The 20272-nt window shown below is 39.6% G+C and overlaps 1 protein-coding gene across 2 annotated transcripts in view; it reads left to right on the top strand.

The window, feature by feature from the left end:
• Positions 1–20272, top strand: part of CFAP47 (cilia and flagella associated protein 47) — a 769322-nt gene that overhangs the window by 570761 nt on the left and 178289 nt on the right. For both annotated transcript variants that reach the window (XM_073614843.1, XM_073614844.1), the window contains exon 56: positions 4899–5003. In XM_073614843.1, the coding sequence (XP_073470944.1) occupies positions 4899–5003 (105 nt within the window). The remainder of the gene's footprint in view (positions 1–4898; positions 5004–20272) is intronic.

Here is a 20272-nt window from a genome sequence, read left to right as displayed (position 1 = left end):
GCACAGTATACTGTATGTAGCGAAACTACATACAGTATTATCGCACATCCAGCGGGCTGACAGATTAGGCCCAAATGAACTAAAAGTTCAGTTTATACTCCGTGTATAAGACAACCCCCGATTTTTGGGGGGATGTTTTTAAGTATAAAAAGTCATCTTATACACCAGCAAATACGGTATATACCTCTCCAATTCTAAAGCTTGAACCTAGCTACTCATTTGTAGTGAAGCCTATATATTAATTTATATGTTTTGCGCTATTTTCCTTTTTTAAAGCTTTCTATTTAGATGTAGAAAATAAATGAATGTTTTACAGAAACCAGATGAACCATTCTCTTTTCATAAATATTTATGGCACGATTGCGTAATTTTTTTAAAAGAAATGTGAGTATTACCACCTATTAGACCCATTCATTATGCAAGGTTGCAGAAAGTAGTCATCCCATTCTACCAGCTTTGTGGCTCATTTACTGGAACATTGCTATTCCAACTTTGCTTTATGTGCATAACATTTATCATGTTTGTTATCCTGCTGTACAGTTCTCAGAATATTTCTTTAGGTTCACTTTTTGTTTCACAAGTCATTAACATAGAAATGGATTTGAATTAATTATCATGACTTCTAACTTCTGCATATTGCAAGTGAACTGTCCAGAGAGTTAAAAATATCCCCAGTGCTGTCTAGTGTGTCTGGTTCATTAGCAGTGGCTTAAATGTCATCAGCAATAGAATTGCATTACAATGGAAAGACCCTTTGAAAAGTCAGCTCCGTTCATTTTCTTTTCTTCATAACTTAGTTGTGGGCCAAAGCTGGGAATTACAGTTCCAGAACAATTAGCCGTTCTTTGCTTTGACTTACTAAAGCATAACTGACCCCTTAATGCGTTTAGATTGTTATATGTGCTGGGAATAAATTAACTAAATTACTACAGCCCATAACTTTCTGTAAAGACATTGTGAATTATGGATGATACCACCTCTCCCTTTCTTGTCAAATTTGTTTATTGAATTTTAACAATTAGTATACATAAGTACATATGGTGGCAGCAAAAGAAAAGATCACATATGTGTTAATAATATTGAGTTGTAGTTCCAACATAAACTAAAAGTAGTTTAACTAAAACGATTTTAGCATGGATCTAACTACTCAAATGATTGCACCATACATTGTATAAGAGAGGATAAAACCAACTTAGACCAGGTTAATATAAGATGACCTCAGATAAAAAAAGGTCTTAATTATTATCAAGGGTATATTTTTTAAATAAATATAAAAAAAGGAAATAATGTATTATAGAATCTAAAATCTTATACCTCTCCCTTTCTTAAGGCAGATCACATTTTTTACTGGGATTGTAGTATATGCTCTATTGATAGCATTTTGTTACTTAAGTATTTTAAGTAAGCATTGCAAGAAACATAACCTTTTTTTGTAGGATCTAATAAAAATGTTGAACAATGCCATAAGGGTGTTATGTCCCATGCAGGTTTTAAAAGCGGGTGCTCACTTTGTAACCTTTATACCCTTAACTGCTCCCGAGACACCAGGCTGAAAGAATGCAATAAGCTGAATGGCTCAGTACATTTGAGAAAAGCGTTTGCTTTTGCTCCATTGCAGGAAGATGAGTTACCTGCAATATTTCTTGTTATACCACAGCATTCCTCATTTCTTACAATGAGAAGGCAAAGTGCAAAGACCATATTCCTTGGGTGTACACTATTTGCTTTTATAAATTTATGTTGTAATGATGAAAAATGCAATGCAAAAATCACAGTCAAATACAAACAAATTTGCTCAAATACTGTATGACCAAGAGTTTGACATTTTATGATCAGTCAATGGAATAAACAACCACTTGAGTTTATTATATTTAAATCCATCTGTTGATGAGTACTAGTCTCCTGATGGCTGGATTTAACACATTTGCAAGAGACAGCAGAGTATTTTAAGTACAAAACACATACAGTGCCTTGCAAAAGTATTCACCCCCCTTGGCTTTTTTCGTGTTTTATTGCATTACAGCCTTTAGTTTTTTAATCTGAATTATATGTGATGGATCACAACACTATAAGTTGGTGAAGTAAAATTAGAAAATATATACATAAAATTATTTTTCAAAAATAAAAAAATGATAATTGGCATGTACGTATGTATTCACCCCCTTTGTTATTAGGCCCATAAAAAGCTCTGGTGCAACCAATTACCTTCAGAAGTCACATAATTAGTGAAATGATGTCCACCTGTGTGCAATCTAAGTATCACATGATCTGTCATTACATATGCACACCTTTTTGAAAGGCCCCAGAGGCTGCAACACCTAAGCAAGAGGCACCACTAACCACTAACCAAACACTGCCATGAAGACCAAGGAACTCTCCAAACAAGTATGGGACCATGTTGTTGAGAAGTACAAGTCAGGTTTAGGTTGTAAAAAAATATCCAAATCTTTGATGATCCCTAGGAGCACCATCAAATCTATAATAACCAAATGGAAAGAGCATGGCACAACAGCAAACCTGCCAAGAGACGGCCGCACACCAAAACTCACAGACCGGCAAAGGATGGCAATAATTAGAGAGGCAGCATAGAGACCTAAGGTAACCCTGGAGAAGCTGCAGAGTTCCACAACAGAGACTGGAGTATCTATACATAGGACGACAATAAGCTGTATGCTCCATAGAGTTGTTCTTTATGGCAGAGTGGCGAGAAGAAAGCCATTACTTTCAGCGAAAAACAAAATGGCACATTTTGAGTTTGCGAAAAGGCATGTGGGAGACTCCCAAAATGTATGGAGGAAGGTGCTCTGGTCTGATGATACTAATATTGAACTTTTGGCCATCAAAGAAAACGCTATGTGTCTGGTGCAAACCCAATACATCACATCACCCAAAGAACACAATCCCCACTGTGAAACATGGTGGTGGCAGCATCATGCTGTGGGGATGTTTTTCAGCAGTCAGGACTGGGAAACTGGTCAGAGTTGAGGGAAAGATGGATGGTGCTAAATACAGAGATATTCTTGGGCAAAACCTGTACCACTCTGTGTGTGATTTGAGGCTAGGACGGAGGTTCACCTTCCAGCAGGACAATGACCCCCAAACACACTGCTAAAGCAACACTTGAGTGGTTTAAGAGGAAATATGTAAATGTGTTGGAATGGCCTAGTCAAAGCCCAGACCTCAATCCAATAGAAAACCTGTGGTCAGACTTTCTGTTCACAAGCGCAAACCATCCAACTTGAAGGAGCTGGAGAAGTTTTGCAAGGAGGAATGGGCAAAAATCCCAGTGGTAAGATGTGGCGAGCTCATAGAGACTTATCCAAAGCGGCTTGGAGCTGTAAAAGCCGCAAAAGGTGACTCTACAAAGTATTGACTTTAAGGGGGTGAATAGAAATACACATTGACTTTTTCTGTTATTTTGTCCTATTTGTTGTTTGCTTCACAATATTAAAAAAAAAATCTTCATGTTCTGTAAAGTAAATTATGCAAATCCTCAAACAATCCATGTTAATTCCAGGCTGTGAGGCAACAAAACATGAAAAATGCCAAGAGGGGTTGAATACTTTTGCAAGGCACTGTAACTACCATTATAAGGAGAATACAGGTTTACGTATGCTCATGTCCATATGTGTAAGTGCATGAGATTTGGTCCAGTGTTACTCATCATATTCACAATAGATTCACTTTTTGAGACATGTTCCACAGATTGCTCACAGCAATTAAACTTCTTTTGTAAGTTTTTCATATATTTAAATAGCATTCCATTTATATAATACAGGTATAACAGACAAAAAATATCAAATGCATACACCAATAGACTCATCCTAATTCTTACACAGATTTACCTTTTTAAAGAAAAGCCACATTGTTGATTCTTTAACATATAGCAGAATTGTACTACCCTCAGCTGGAGGGACCCATTTTTATTGTCAGATTCAAAAACATTTATTTTTATTTTTTTAATAAGGCATCAACAGGGTAAAACATCCTTTATGTTTTCATTGTCATTTCTCTTCCCTTTGGGGAGAGTATCAGTTTCAGTATCATCAAAGAAATTCATAAAAATGTCAACAATTGGGGCAAGGCAATACAATTCTGATAGATGTTTTAACCCTTCTTTGGAAGAGGACCAGGAAACAAGAAAACCTGGCATAGGGATTACATTCTTTGATTGAAGACGTTTTGTCAGATTTAGTCATTCCTACTAGGCACTGTGTATAATAATTGAAAACTTTGCTATGTGCTTAAGTTGGTTGAACTGTATACATAAACACTTGCTTTATGCTTTGGGAATCAGGATGTGTTCTATAGGACCATTTAAAAACATGTAATGGGTTGTAGTATATTTGGCATCTTCAGTTTATATTTGAGATCTCCTAAAACTGCTGTGTGTCTGGATACTATGTAAAATGATTCAATGTTTCATCGTATTATTACCTTGACCACTGACAGACCTGGTAGAAGAACTATACTTTAATTTAAAAACTATTGCCTATCCATTGTTTTTTTTTTTTTTTCATTGAAATGGATTGCATCTAAGTTACAGCTGCTTATAATGGCCACTTTTCTCATTTTGAAGCTAAAAAATACTAGTGATAGCTTGTTGTTTTCAACTTTAGTTGAAGGTGTGGTGCATTTTCTTCTTTTGCTTCTCATTTTATTGAGCCAGAAGAACAATCAAAATTTGTAAATAAATTTCTATTTGGCATAATACCACGCTAGTAACTGGAATCATTGTCATCAATAAAGAACATTTACAGTTGTTTAGCAGTGTAGCAGACCATGAATGCACACAGTGCACAAAGCTTTAGTGGAGCGCATTAATCATCAGCATTGAAGATACTTCTGCAGAGTTGCAATACCAGTTTAAAAACAACAGTTTTTTTTTTTTTTAACAGCTTTTAGTACCACCCAGTTCCACCACTGAAGTGCTGGTACAGTTCTGCCCATCTGCCCTTGGGAAAGAAAATCAGACAGCATCCATCATCTTTACAAACCCACAGGTAAGCTCTTGGAATGTGTAAACTAATTATTCATGGCTACGTATACTAAAATTGTATCATTATTTTTATTGTGGTCATCATAGTAGCATAAATAGTTTTTTAATTGCAGAACTGGGAGAATTACAGATGTACACATTTGTTGCATGCAGCACAACCATTTTCTTAAAATCAGGTCAGCAGAAAGCATCGTACAATAACTCTCTAATCCATCACATTTAATAGTAGAATCATCAATAACCCAGATGAGCACTTGTCAGCTCTTTCTACCGTACATTCTACAAGCCCTAATTATTTCTCACTTGGTAATATATAGGCCACCATTCTCCGTCTAAAAAATATTGGAATATTTTGATAATACTAATATGAATGTGTCATGCACCTCCAAATACTTTACATCAGCTATTTGACAAATATTTATGGCAAATCCTTTTTAATTGGTCCTAGACTCATCAACAGGATCTGTTATCATGAGTTTTAGCATTTGCAAACTGGATTTAAACTGGATTGCAATAACAGTTGCTTATGAGGGATTTTTGTCTCTCAGTGTTAGGGCAGCTTCTATGCTACAGTATATCTGTACTTAAAGAGGTATTAACCCCCCCCCCCCAAAATAAATAATTTATACATATATATGTACATATATATATATATATATATATATATATATATATATATATATATATATATATATTTATATATATATGAAACTGCAGCTCACCAATTCTTAGATGTGGTGGTTGTATTCATTTTGTTTTCAAAGGATAATTTCATCTTTGGGAACATTTTATATGTTCCACCCATTTTTAGGGTGGAACGTGTAACATATTCCCACTCCTGCAGCATCTCTCTGAGCCACTGCTTCTAGTAACAGAAAGTGTGGGATCTTCTCCCCCGCTCACTGTCACTATTTAAAAAAAAACACTCCATCCACCTGGCCACATCATTCATGCACAGAGCTCTGTGAATGGGAAACTACAAGAACCAACAGTCTTTGCGGCTGTTGGCTTGTAGTTCTCAATGAACTACCAGGGCACTGTTGAGCGCTCTAGGTAGTTCCTTATCTCTTCCTGTCAGTGTATATCTGCCTGCCCCTACAATGTACTAGCAAACAGATGCACTGACAAGTCTGCAGGAGTCCTGCATGGCACCTGTGATCTGCTTAAACCCAGGTGCAATGCTTTCCAGGCTCCAAATAAAAAAAATAAATGCACATTTTTTTATTTACATGCCAAAAGATGTGCATTTATTATTATTTTTTAAAAAGGTGAACTTATCCTTTAAGGCTTTTTTCCTTTTTACCCAGTGATCCAGCCAATAGGTCTGTTATTATTCAGCCTACTTTACCAATCCAAACTGTCCAGACAAACTAGCAGTTAGAGGGTTGAAACAAACCATATAGCACTGATGGGGGTGCTTACAATGGTCAGCTTTTATTTAGTTATATAGAACCTTTATCCCAAAAAGAAAAAAATGATTGCTGTAATTGCTTATGTTATCTGGAGTCCAGCTTTAATTTGTTAGTTAAGTTCATCTAAATTCACTAGTCTAAGACATACATTAATAATTCTTTTCGTTCAACCAGTGGGCTGAACGAAAAAATGATCCGTTTCCCAAATCCACGCTGAACCACTCCCGCTGAGCTATTGTGTTCTGATAGTGGGGAGACTTCCTTGTTATCAGAACACTCTGATCAGTGTCGATGACTATAGCCGGCGGCACTGGTCTACCATGAAAAACCCGACAGGCAGAAGTCGATCAGTAGAACTGGTGGAATTTCAATCCATGTATAGTACGCCTAACACTAACCTGTCCCCAGACTGACAATGCTGCTGTCCAAGGGTGTCTGCTTTACTACTTAATTCACAATGCAGACACCCTAAGACAGGAAGATACTAGTTGGATCACCAGCTGAAATAAAGAAAAAAAGTAAAAAAAAGAAAATCAAAGCAGCCACCACATCTAAGATTTGGTAAGGTGCGTTTTTTTTTTTCATTTGTGTTTCTGAGTTTAATACCACCTAATACAATGTGCACTCCACCTTTATCTGGTTAAATTACATTTGTTGCTCAATTACGGTGGGTAGTATATCGATCTTTGCATAGACTTGGATATTTTAATGTAGTGTCATGGCAGTGCAATTGTAAATAACATAACATATGGCCTGACACTGATAGAAATAATGCATAGCTTATTGTTTTACTTAACTATTATATCATTATATCATTCATTGTTCATCGTGGTCCTGGCCTTAATCACATTTTCTTAGTACAGTACCAACCTTTTAACTCCATGTCCTGCCCTTAAAATGTTCATCCTACTGGCTTTTCCCATCACCTTCTTACAGCAAAATATCCTCCAAATTGACACTGACCTACTGCAGCTGGCTAATTGCATGAACACTGAAAGGACAACAAATGTTACGTACGTGCTTAAGAGCCGATGAAAAGCTATGTTTAACAATGACACAGAATATTTTTTTTACTCTTTGTAGCTTCTGAAGCAACTTTTAACCTTAGAGGAAAATGTCATTGATTTTCTTCCCTTGATTTCACTGATTAAATGTATCTGAACTGACAGTTCTAGCAATTTAAGGCATCTCATAGCTGGGTAGATGACTAATCTAAAATCAGCTAATGATAGTTCTTCTATGGTAAGCTTTAACTGTTTCTGATTGTGCCTGTTTGCTGAATTGAGAGAAATGGCTCTGAGTTATTATCTGCTTCATTTGTTTCAGCTTTAAAAGTGCCTGAAAAGTCCTTCACAATAAAGATCTGGGATCCTCTTTCTGATTCCAGGTCATCTTTTACATTTCAAAACAAAATCTAATTTGACAGCGTAGAAGTGAATTGAGAAGTTAAGCATACATCCTAAACATTTTATCACATTTCCTTTTTACAGCATTTGCTTATATCATGTTAACAACCTCTGAGAATTAATGTATCAGCCCAGAGTATTTTTTTGCTTTTTGCAGTGTATGCTTATAATAGATATTATGGAAACAAACTAGGAGAGATGTGGCAATTACCACTTTTTTCTAAAAGAACCACAGATGGCTCGATTTACAAATGGATAAGCATGCAGTATTTTCATTTTCATGTGCTATTATCTTTTTTTAACTATAAATTTTTCAGTCTGTAAAGTACATTATTGCATATACCAGGTGAACATTACACACATGCAATTATTTTGACTTTCAAGATAGTTTGTCTGTAAATATCATATACAAATGAATTTGTAAGCACTGTACAGCTTGCTACTTAAAATACTGCTACCTCCAGGCTGGTTATAACTGTTGCATTCAATATGGTGCCAATTGAGGAGAGCAGGAAAAGGATATGTTAGAGTTCAAATAACACTTTCAGTTAAATCTTTTGTGAAAAGTACAATTTGATAACATATCCAATGGAGTGAAAGTAGCTTACCCCTCCTAGTACATTTAGTACAAATACTGGTTTGTATTGAAATGAAATCCCCCAAAAATGTATGCTTAATAATTCAGGTGTGCTGTGCAAATGCATAGGGGTAGCCCCAGGCACATCTCCTGCTTGATCTATACTTGTTCAAAAGAATACCACATTCACTCTAGTTTCTCAATTTAGCCTTCAGATTGCTAAAGCTAAAGTGTGTGTGTGTTTGATCCTGTTTTCCAAGTAATGTTCATCGTTCCCGTTGCTTTAGTTATACTGTTCTCGGAGTGTTTCTAGTTATTCCTTTTTGTAAATTTGGAGTGAGGCACCATATATAAAAAGGGGTGCCCATGATAACCACTCTCAAACATTAATGTAAAAAAAAAAATAACATTTTTATTATGTCAGATACTAAAATCAACAATTAAAACATTTTTGAAGGTATATAAAACAAAAACCTCCAAGAGTTACAGAGCTCGATGATTTTATAGATTTATGAATCAATTCACAGTTGGTCTATGCGTTTCGCAGGAGCCTCGCTTCTTCAGGGCCATATTTGTTATATACTGTAACTTGTTCTGTATGCACAGCTCTGACTACAGTCAGAAAGAAGAAAAGAAGATTATTACATATGAATAAAAAAAGATATACATATAAATATAATAATCAGATAATTCAACTATCTCCGATAGGAACAAAAAGACAATGAAGGGGAAAAAAACATTCTTGATGTTCCTAGATCCCTTTATCTTGGTAAGAATGTTATCCCTTGACCTGTTGGACTCCTTGGACCTGACCAGTTGCTTCAACTTGACCATACTAGTAGCCTAACTGCCCTGACCTTGATTGTGTTGTAAATAAGCCTCTGGTTCTATAGTTTTGATGCTCGGCCCTGGTTAGCCCATCAATTAATCTTGTGGACTTACCTCAACTACTCTATAGTTCCTAGCCTACTAGATTAGCCTCCTGTTAATACCACATAATCCATTACTTAAGTTTTTGGGGGCACTCAAGTATAAAGTGAATGTAAAAGGTGGCTGCTAAAGGTGGCCATCAATGGTCATCTGGTTTTAATAGGGATCCAACCTTTACAGTAGCAGCAGTTGGTTCTATAGGGCACACTAAGGACTATCTTTTATCTTACTATCTTATACTGTAAAAGCATTGAAAGAGGCAACCTTTTTTTTCCTCTTTCAAAGTTAGTATGAAGTCTAGAAAGCAGAGTGAATAAAAATTGTTAGCAAAAAGAATTGGGGGAAAGCATAAGTGTAGTAGTGAGATATAGTTTCCTCCTTATTAGAGTTTTACTTTTATGAGAGGGATAGCAGCAGAATAAAAAGGATATGCAAGAATGAGATTTACATCTTTACATCTTGATTTCAGCCCATCTGCTCAGAAACCAAAATCCGCTGCCAACCTGTCACTTAAGTTCAGTAACATGATATTGTATTGTCTTGTTCTTGAAACTTTAAGTGTAATAATTTTCTGACAAGGGGAACAAGAGATGGACTTAAATATCATAAACTATACCATACATAGTGTAATATTGGGGGGTTGTTTCAGCTTAATGTAGAGCCTACCAGTGAGCTGAGTCCACATCAGTTGTGTCGTTTAAGGGCTTGTTAGCCCACTTTTATTGAAGGAAAAGAAAAATAACTCCAATAACAGAACAGTTGCCCACGCAGGGGTTTCAGCTTTCCACAGCAACACCAAGCCACCTGCCTCTCTAGCAGCACTGCTGCTCAGGCTTATGCTTCAGCCCTCTTGGCTCTATAACTGAATCACTGTACCTCTTTTCCAGCTTTCGTCCTGCTCAGCCCACAGGCTTGGTCTCTCAGTCTGAATATACCGTGCAGCCATAACACTTCTCCCTTGTTTACCTGGACTCCTCGGGAGGGTGGAGCCCAGAACCCTGGTCCTGACTCCACTATCAGGCCCACACACACACCTGAACAATCAATGTGCTGGATAGCCCTAAATCATGGTCCCAGGATTGGAGATTTCCTCCCACCCAGATCCCTGCAAAATCTCCAGGCTCCAGGTCCCCAACTGGACTTTACAAACCTTAGAAAAAACTGATGCACAATTTCCTTGAAAAACTATATAATCGTCCTGGAGCCCCTCAATCCTGGGCGACATACCAGCTCACCATTAACTGCACTGTCACAATAGCTTAACAGCTCCATTCAAACATTGCAAGGGGACCTTACAAATATTACAACATTACATATTTATAGCAGTCAGTTAGGATGTGCTATTTTTTTATAGCTGAAAACTATAGCTAATTATATATCGCATTGTAATACATAATTTTTAGTTTAGAGAATTATACCTAATATCTATTTTAAATATTTTCAGAGTATTGTTCATTGCAATCTAATGTTTGAGAACATTGAAAAAACTCCACTGGAAATCCAGTAGTAATTGTCAAGTATTATTTATTTATTTGCTTTCTTTCTTGTAAAAATGTAAACATGGAAATGTAGTATTCTCAGTGATATCCAGTATTCTCTGCTAATTTTCGTTTAATGTAAAAATATAATAAATGTACTTTAGAGCAACATATTTTGAAAATGACATGTAAGTACAAACTATACATATTAATATATGGCATCATGGACACAGTGAATCATTTTCTGTTCAGCTGTTTACAAATCTCCAATTATGAAGTCAGCATTGTTAGGGAGTTGTGGACACAGTAAACATGATACAATCAACAAACATACCAGGCGTGCCCATAAGCTGCTGGCACATCTGTAAAGATTGTTTGGATGTTTGCTGTTCTCATGCACCTGATCCTTAATGAAATTGGCAAAGAAACTCTTAGAAGATGTGCTGTCTTCACCCAAGAACTAGCTATTTGTTTAGTTTTCATATTTGGACAATAAATGATTGAAAGAGGGCAGAGACACTTCCAAAAACAACAATCTGTTTGCCATTTTATATTACTTTTACTTAGTGATGGATAATAATACACCAGCCGATGTTAAAAATACACACTGGGAGCAGAATTAAAGTATTATATTGAGCAATGCCAAAACTATTTATTTTATTCTTGTCTTCCTAATTTAAGGTTCATTTTAAGTTTTGCAATATCACATGGTTCTCCTAGTAAGAAATATGCTGCTCAAAAAAATTAAAGGAACACTTTGAAAACATATCAGATCTCTATTTGGAAAAATATCATGCTGGATATCTATACTCATATGGACTGGGTAATGTGTTAGAAACGAAAGGATGCCACATCGTTTGATGGAAATTAAAATTATCAACCTACAGAAGGCTGAATTAAAAGACACCCCGAAAATCAAAGTGAAAAAATTATGCAGCAGGCTAGTCCATTTTGCTGAAATTTCATTGCAGCAACTCAAGATGGAACTTAGTAGTTTGTGCTTGTATGCTTTCCTGACAACATCCAGGCATGCTCCTAATGAGATGACGGATGGTGTCCTGGGGTATTTCTTCCCAGATCTGGACCAAGGCATCACTAAGTTTCTGAACAGACTAAGGTGCAACCTGTCAGCGTCAGATGGACCAAAACATAATGTCCCAGAGGTGTTCTATTGGATTTAGGTCAGGCGAGCGTGGGGGCCATTCAATGGTATCAATTTCTTCATTCTCCAGGAACTGGCTGCATACTCTCGTCACATGAGGCCAGGAATTGTCATGCACCAGGAGGAACCCAGGACCCACTGCACCAGCGTAGGGTCTGACATTTTCATTTTATCCCAAAACCTAATTGCAGTCAGGGAAACTACCATTAGATTTTGGGATGGCTTTGGGACTTTAAATGAGGTTGAGTACACACGGCTAGAAGATGACTAGATATCAAAACCATGTTTTTATTGGTGATACAAGGAACATGGCAAAATGACATGATACATGTAGAAATGAATAAAATCATCAATCACATATTACAGACCATATATAGAAACAAATATTAGTAGCAACCAGCCAACCACTGTGTGGTATGGAACGAATCCTGGATGTAGTAAAAACACTTAAAATTACATGTCTCATTTAGTCATGTAATTTTGCCATGTTCCTTATTTCACTAATAAAAACATGTTTTTGATATCTACTCATCTTCTAGCCATGTGTATTCACCTCATTTAAAGTCCCAAAAACCCCTCCTTTCTTTTCATAGATTTAGGGATGGAGACATGTGACCCATATGTCTCATTTAAAGTCCCAAACTCCCTCTTTTTAGTTTATATCAATGGCAGTCAGAGTGCCATTGTCTAGCCTGTAGAGGTGTGTGCGTCCCTCCATGGATATGCCTCCCCAGACCATCACTGACCCACCACCAAACCGGTCATGCTGAACAATGTTGTAGGCAGCATAACGTTCTCTATGGCTTCTCCAGACCCTTTCTCTTCTTTTACACAGGGTGAACCTGCTCTCATCTGTGAAAAGCACAGGGCTCCAGTGGCAAACCTGCCAATTCTGGTGTTCAATGGCAAATGCTAATCGAGCTCTATGGTGCCTGGCAGTGAGCACAGGACTCACAAAAGGATGTCGGGCTCTTGGGTCACCTTCATGAAATCTGTTTCTGATTGTTTGGTCAGAGACATTCACACTAGTGGCCTGCTGGAGGTAATTTTGTAGGGCTCTGGCAGTGCTCATCTTGTTCCTCCTTGCACAAAAGAGCAGATGCTGATCCTGCTGATGGGTTAAGGACCTTCTATGGCCCAGTGCAGCTCTCCTAGAGTAACTGCCTGTCTCCTCCATGCTCTTGAGAATGTGTCGGGAGACACAGCAAATCTTATGGCAATGGCACGTATTGATGTGCCATCTTTGAGGAGTTGGACTGCCTGTGCAACCTCTGTAAGGTCTAGGTTTCACCTCATGCTACCAGTAATGACACTGACCCTAGCCAAATGCAAAACTAGTGAAAAACAGAAAAGGAGAATATTTTCAGGGTGTCTTTGAATTCAGCTCTCTGTAGGTTGATAATTTTCATTTCCATCAAACGATATGGCATCCTTTCATTCGTAACTCATTACCCAGTCCATATCAGTATATACAGATACCTGTATCTAGCATGATATTTATTTTTTTTCCCCATTGAGATCTGATGTGTTTTCAAAGTGTTCCTTTCATTTTTTTGAGCAGTGTATATAATTATTAGGCAATTTTTTCTACCAGCACAGGGACTTGTATAACTAAAGTATAACTAAATGCAAAATCAAGGCTTATCTTCTTGATAACATTATCGTTGAAAGTGAAAGTAAAAGAAAACCCAAAATTTTGGGTCTACCCCAGAAAGTAATAGAGGGGAAATCTTCCAATGGCGACACTAGTTCTGGTGGCCTGGGGGTCTCCAAGGAATTCCCTTAATCTGCAAGGATTTCCTTTCATTTCCTGTTTGGCAATGGGAATGGAAGTGAAGGGAAATCTCTGCAATAGGACACAGATGGCAAAAAAATTACTTAAATCTGACAGGGGTTATAAGAAAAAAAAATGTTTTGCCTATAGTTCTACCTTAAGGCAAAAGGGACAACACTGTATTGATAATATTTGCTTAGCTGAGGGAAGTATACACATGAACCCCTAAAGTGGTAATAAATCGAAAACCAAAAATGGAATCTATTGCAGCTAACCGATCATTAGATGTGGTGGCTTCATTAATTTCTTTTATTAAGCTTTTTCCCTCTGTTTTCAGCTGGTGATTTTGCCAGTTATACACAGGAGTATTAGAGTGCCCCCACTCTGGATGAATGAGCACAGGGGCAGCTTTGGACAGCAGCATTGTCAGTCTCAGGGGAGGGGGGAGTGTTAAATGCACTGCAGATTTAAATACACTAACAAATTGAAGTCAAGAACCAGCTAATACTTTATAATCAGTTACAGCAGTTTTACCTTTTGAGATAAAGGTTTTATATAAATGAATTAAAGTGTTTGGTAACCTAAAAAAAAAAAAATAGAGATCCTGTTCCGTTAAAGCAGATTAAACAGCACAGTGCTTGTGCTGTGTAATTTGCCCTTCTCTAAACTGTAAAAAACCTGGCTGATCCTTACACTTCCTGTGTCCCCCTCTGTGTGTTGACCACAATAATTAGGGCTGCAGAGCCCTGACCACCGTGGTCAGCGTACGTCCCTCGTACATACGTCATCCGCAGCTCTCCTCTGTCCCTCTTAGCCTCTCCCTCCCTGCCTGTCAGCTCCTGTGTCTGTGTCTCTGTCTCCACCTCCTCGCCACTATTAGTACAAATGAAATATTAGAGATTGTCACTGCCCGACCCTCTATTATAGCCAGGCATTGCACACTGTATATGTGTTATATTAAAACGAGGCATGTAAATACCTTTTTAGAGTTATCAATAGGCCGGTCACTTGACTCGCGGCCGCTTTACACCTCCGATACAGGGCTACTGCGCAAGGGGCTGAGCGGCCATGTGACCTTCCCGGGTGACATAAGAGTGAGATCTTGACCCCTCCTGCAGTAGCCCTGTATCAGAGGTGTTAAGCGGCCATGAGTCAAGTGACCGCCTGAAGATAGCTTTAAAGAGGTATTTGCATGCCTCATTTTAAAAGAACACATATACAGTGTGCTATGCCTGAATATAATAGAGGGGCTGGCAGTGGGTTAACAAATTCTTTAAAGCTGACCATTGTAAGCACCCCTGTCAGTGTTAAAATGGTTTGTTTCATCAATGTAAGTGATACTTCTGCAAGAGAGTTTGTTCTTTTGAAAAACAACAGACCTACTAGCCAGACCACCAGGTGAAAATAGAAAAAAGAAAGCCTAAAAAAAGAAAATTATTGTAGCCATCACACCCAAAAGTTGGTAAGCTGCAATATAATAAATATTTGCTTTTGGGTTAAGGCTACATACTCTTTCAAGTCTTGCATGTGATACATTAGTATACCAGCTCTGTTCTCTCAAAAATGGGAAATTAATGCTTCTCTATCATGCACAGCATGATAATAAATAACCTGGCTAATACTGTCACCTAAAGGAAAAATGTACATTAGGCACATAAACTGAAGGTCCACCCCTTTAAGACTAACCACCCCCCCCCCCCCCCACATACACACACCCCTGCCTAGGTATGCCTAGTGTTCTGGAGAATTGATACCTTCTTACTCTGTTACATTTCCCACTTGAACTGGAAGATTTCATACTATCAACATCTACTAGTAAATCCATTCTGGAAGTCTTTCCAGTTGACCAGTGAGTGAAGGATTTCCCAGTTACCACTGTGTTCTCTCTGTGACAACCTGCAATCAGCAGTAACAACCCATTTGTGTTCCAGTTAGCAAAGGACTCTGCTATTCAGGTCAGGCCAGTATATCTGGTGACACCTTGCTGAGAATCAGGACCAGAGCTGTGACAGTTTTCTTGTCCCTGTCTTTGAAGACTCAATATTGTGAATGTCTGGCAGGCCAATGGTTCTGCAGTAGCCAAGATTGTATGTATGACTTTCTTACAGAATTGGCTGTATCTGCGAGAATTATGACAGGGGAAGCTAAATTAATTCCCCTCCCTCTGTCCTATGCATAATAGGAATAGCAATGTAGTAATACGATTGCATGCTAGTATAGTACTTTGCTGTGCAGTAAATGATATCCCTCCTTTTTATTAGAGCTTGGGGCTGTTCTCAGCTGAGGCAGTCCAGCACTGTGACCACCTTTTTAAACCTCTCTAATTTTTTCTAATTTATAGGCCTCTGGTACATTTACATATTTCAAGTGGCTTTCTGCTATTACATGTACTGGTTTTTGCACCCTGTTAACTGCTGAGGCAGGCAAGCTCTGTCTAGGCTCGGCCACCATTTGAATTTCCTCTCTGGTTTCCCATCAGGTGCATTTGTACATGGGCCTCAGTGATTATCTTTTCCTCTTTCTTATCCTTGGCACTATTCATGGTACTATTCTGGTAACAGCTTACAGTGACCCTGTCACTGCAATACTACTTACACAATCTGCCTGCACATCTTGTCTACTCCACAGCTCAGGTCACATGATGACTCCTGCTTTCCTAGAGCATCTTTATTTGCACTTGCAGTGACTAAACCTATTGGGCAGATCTTTTGTTTTTTTGCTGCAGTTCACTGGAGCCCATGAGAATATAATATGCTGATGTGCTTCTAATCAGCAAACATACTGTGTGGAGTAGATTTTTATCATGCTACTATGCTGGTTATTTTTTACAATACCTGGCCAGCAGATATTTCTCTGTACCTTCCTATCCTGCATGGAAAAGCTATTTTCTTTCCTGCAAGTCAGGTCTCAGTGCCTGGACCCACAAGTCTTCTTTTATCCCCTCCAGTTCAGGGAATTTAAAAACATCCTTGGCATACCAAAAACTCACAACCTTCTGATAAATCCACATCAGCGTGTCAGACATGCAGAGGTGACCTATGGTGCAAGAAGTTGTGTCCCAAAGTCACCAAATACTGTAGATTTTCATCTCCTCCATCAAAAAGATTTTTTGTTTTGCATCTTTTGGTGTCTCTGCAATGTTTCCCTTCTTTTAACCATTTAAGAATTATTAACTTAGGGAATTATCATTTGCATTCCTCCAACCAAAATTTTTTTTTTTTTTTTTAATGTAAACTTGCTTTATAGTTCCAAAGCTCCAGGGCAGCTTTCCAACTGTTTTGTAAAACATAGCCTCTCAACTACTTCCTATGCCTTCCTTATGTCTTCCTTCACTGGAGAAATTTCTTGTGCTGTTGTGCTTGGCAACAAAAATTAGTCTTGACTTTGAGAGTGCTCAAAAAGGTTCCTGAACCAGTATTGAATCTTCTTCAGAACAGAGGTATTTCAGTCTTTAAATACTTGGATAATCTTCTGCTGTGAGAATAGACTTTGTTGACTAGGGATGAGCTTCGAGTTCGAGTCGAACTCATGTTCGACTCGAACATTGGCTGTTCGCAAGTTCACCGAACAGCGAACAATTTGGGGTGTTCGCGGCAAATTCGAATGCCGCGGAACACCCTTTAAAAGTCTATGGGAGAAATCAAAAGTGCTAATTTTAAAGGCTAATATGCAAGTTATTGTCATAAAAAGTGTTTGGGGACCTGGGTCCTGCCCCAGGGGACATGGATCAATGCAAAAAAAAGTTTTAAAAACGGCCGTTTTTTCAGGAGCAGTGATTTTAATAATGCTTAAAGTCAATCAATAAAAGTGTAATATCCCTTTAAATTTCGTACCTGGGGGGTGTCTATAGTGTGTCTGTAAAGGGGCGCATGTTTCCTGTGTTTAGAACAGTCTGACAGCAAAATGACATTTTGAAGGAAAAAACTCATTTAAAACTACCCGCGGCTATTGCATTGCCGACAATACACATAGAAGTTCATTGATAAAAACGGCATGGGAATTCCCCAAAGGGGAACCCCGAACCAAAATTAAAAAAAAAAAAAGACGTGGGAGTCCCCCTAAATTCCATACCAGGCCCTTCAGGTCTGGTATGGATATTAAGGGGAACCCCGGCCAAAATTTAAAAAAAAAAATGACGTGGGGTTCCCCCTAAATTCCATACCAGACCCTTCAGGTCTGGTATGGATTTTAAGGGGAACCCCGCGCCAAAAAAAAAAAAAAAAACCGCGTGGGGTCCCCCCAAAAATCCATACCAGACCCTTATCCGAGCACGCAACCTGGCAGGCCGCAGGAAAAGAGGGGGGGACGAGAGTGCGGCCCCCCCTCCCTCCTGAACCGTACCAGGCCACATGCCCTCAACATTGGGAGGGTGCTTTGGGGTAGCCCCCCAAAACACCTTGTCCCCATGTTGATGAGGACAAGGGCCTCATCCCCACAACCCTGGCCGGTGGTTGTGGGGGTCTGCGGGCGGGGGGCTTATCGGAATCTGGAAGCCCCCTTTAACAAGGTGACCCCCAGATCCCGGCCCCCCCCCTGTGTGAAATGGTAAGGGGGTAGTATGTACCCCTACCATTTCACAAAAAAAGTGTCAAAAATGTTAAAAATGACAAGAGACAGTTTTTGACAATTCCTTTATTTAAATGCGTCTTCTTTCTTCTATCTTCCTTCATCTTCTGGTTCTTCTGGTTCTTCTGGCTCTTCTGGTTCTTCCTCCGGCGTTCTCGTCCAGCATCTCCTCCGCGGCGTCTTCTATCTTCTTCTCCTCGGGCCGCTCCGCACCCATGGCATAGGGGGAGGCTCCCGCTCTTCTCTTCTTCTTTTCTTCTCTTCTGTTCTTCATTTTCTTCTCCGGGCCGCTCCGCAATCCATGCTGGCATGGAGGGAGGCTCCCGCTGTGTGACGGCGCTCCTCGTCTGACAGTTCTTAAATAACGGGGGGCGGGGCCACCCGGTGACCCCGCCCCCCTCTGACGCACGGTGACTTGACGGGACTTCCCTGTGGCATTCCCCGTGACGTCACAGGGAAGTCCCGTCAAGTCACCGTGAGTCAGAGGGGGGCGGGGTTCACCGGGTGGCCCCGCCCACCCGGTTATTTAAGAACTGTCAGACGAGGAGCGCCGTCACACAGCGGGAGCCTCCCTCCATGCCAGCATGGATTGCGGAGCGGCCCGGAGAAGAAAATGAAGAAGAACAGAAGAGAAGAAAAGAAGAAGAGAAGAGCGGGAGCCTCCCCCCTATGCCATGGGTGCGGAGCGGCCCGAGGAGAAGAAGATAGAAGACGCCGCGGAGGAGATGCTGGACGAGAACGCCGGAGGAAGAACCAGAAGAGCCAGAAGAACCAGAAGAACCAGAAGATGAAGGAAGATAGAAGAAAGAAGAAGCATTTAAATAAAGGAATTGTCAAAAACTGTCTCTTGTCATTTTTAACATTTTTGACACTTTTTTCGTGAAATGGTAGGGGTACATAAGTACCCCCTTACCATTTCACACAGGGGGGGGCCGGGATCTGGGGGTCACCTTGTTAAAGGGGGCTTCCAGATTCCGATAAGCCCCCCGCCCGCAGACCCCCACAACCACCGGCCAGGGTTGTGGGGATGAGGCCCTTGTCCTCATCAACATGGGGACAAGGTGTTTTGGGGGGCTACCCCAAAGCACCCTCCCAATGTTGAGGGCATGTGGCCTGGTACGGTTCAGAAGGGAGGGGGGGCCGCACTCTCGTCCCCCCCTCTTTTCCTGCGGCCTGCCAGGTTGCGTGCTCGGATAAGGGTCTGGTATGGATTTTTGGGGGGACCCCACGCCTTTTTTTTTTTTTTTTTGGCGCGGGGTTCCCCTTAAAATCCATACCAGACCTGAAGGGTCTGGTATGGAATTGAGGGGGAACCCCACGTCATTTTTTTTTTAAAATTTTGGCCGGGGTTCCCCTTAATATCCATACCAGACCTGAAGGGCCTGGTATGGAATTTAGGAGGACTCCCACGTCATATTTTTTTTTTAATTTTGGTTCGGGGTTCCCCTTTGGGGAATTCCCATGCCGTTTTTATCAATGAACTTCTATGTGTATTGTCGGCAATGCAATAGCCGCGGGTAGTTTTAAATGAGTTTTTTCCTTCAAAATGTAATTTTGCTGTCAGACTGTTCTAAACACAGGAAACATGCGCCCCTTTACAGGCATACTATAGACACCCCCCAGGTATGAAATTTAAAGGGATATTACACTTTTATTGTTTGACTTTAAGCATTATTAAAATCACTGCTCCTGAAAAAACGTCCGTTTTTAAAACTTTTTTTTGCATTGATCCATGTCCCCTGGGGCAGGACCCAGGTCCCCAAACACTTTTTATGACAATAACTTGCATATAAGCCTTTAAAATTAGCACTTTTGATTATTCATGTTCGTGTCCCATAGACTTTAACGGTGTTCGCATGTTCGAACGAACTTTTTTCCTGTTCGCATGTTCTGGTGCGAACCGAACAGGGGGGTGTTCGGCTCATCCCTATTGTTGACCTTGGTCTCAAGTGGTCATTTACATTGCAG

The sequence above is a fragment of the Aquarana catesbeiana genome, linkage group LG02, assembly GCF_042186555.1.
Source record: "Aquarana catesbeiana isolate 2022-GZ linkage group LG02, ASM4218655v1, whole genome shotgun sequence".
Lineage (NCBI taxonomy): Eukaryota > Metazoa > Chordata > Amphibia > Anura > Ranidae > Aquarana > Aquarana catesbeiana.
Note: the sequence above shows the minus strand (reverse complement) of the source record. Positions and strands in the feature narration are given on the sequence as shown.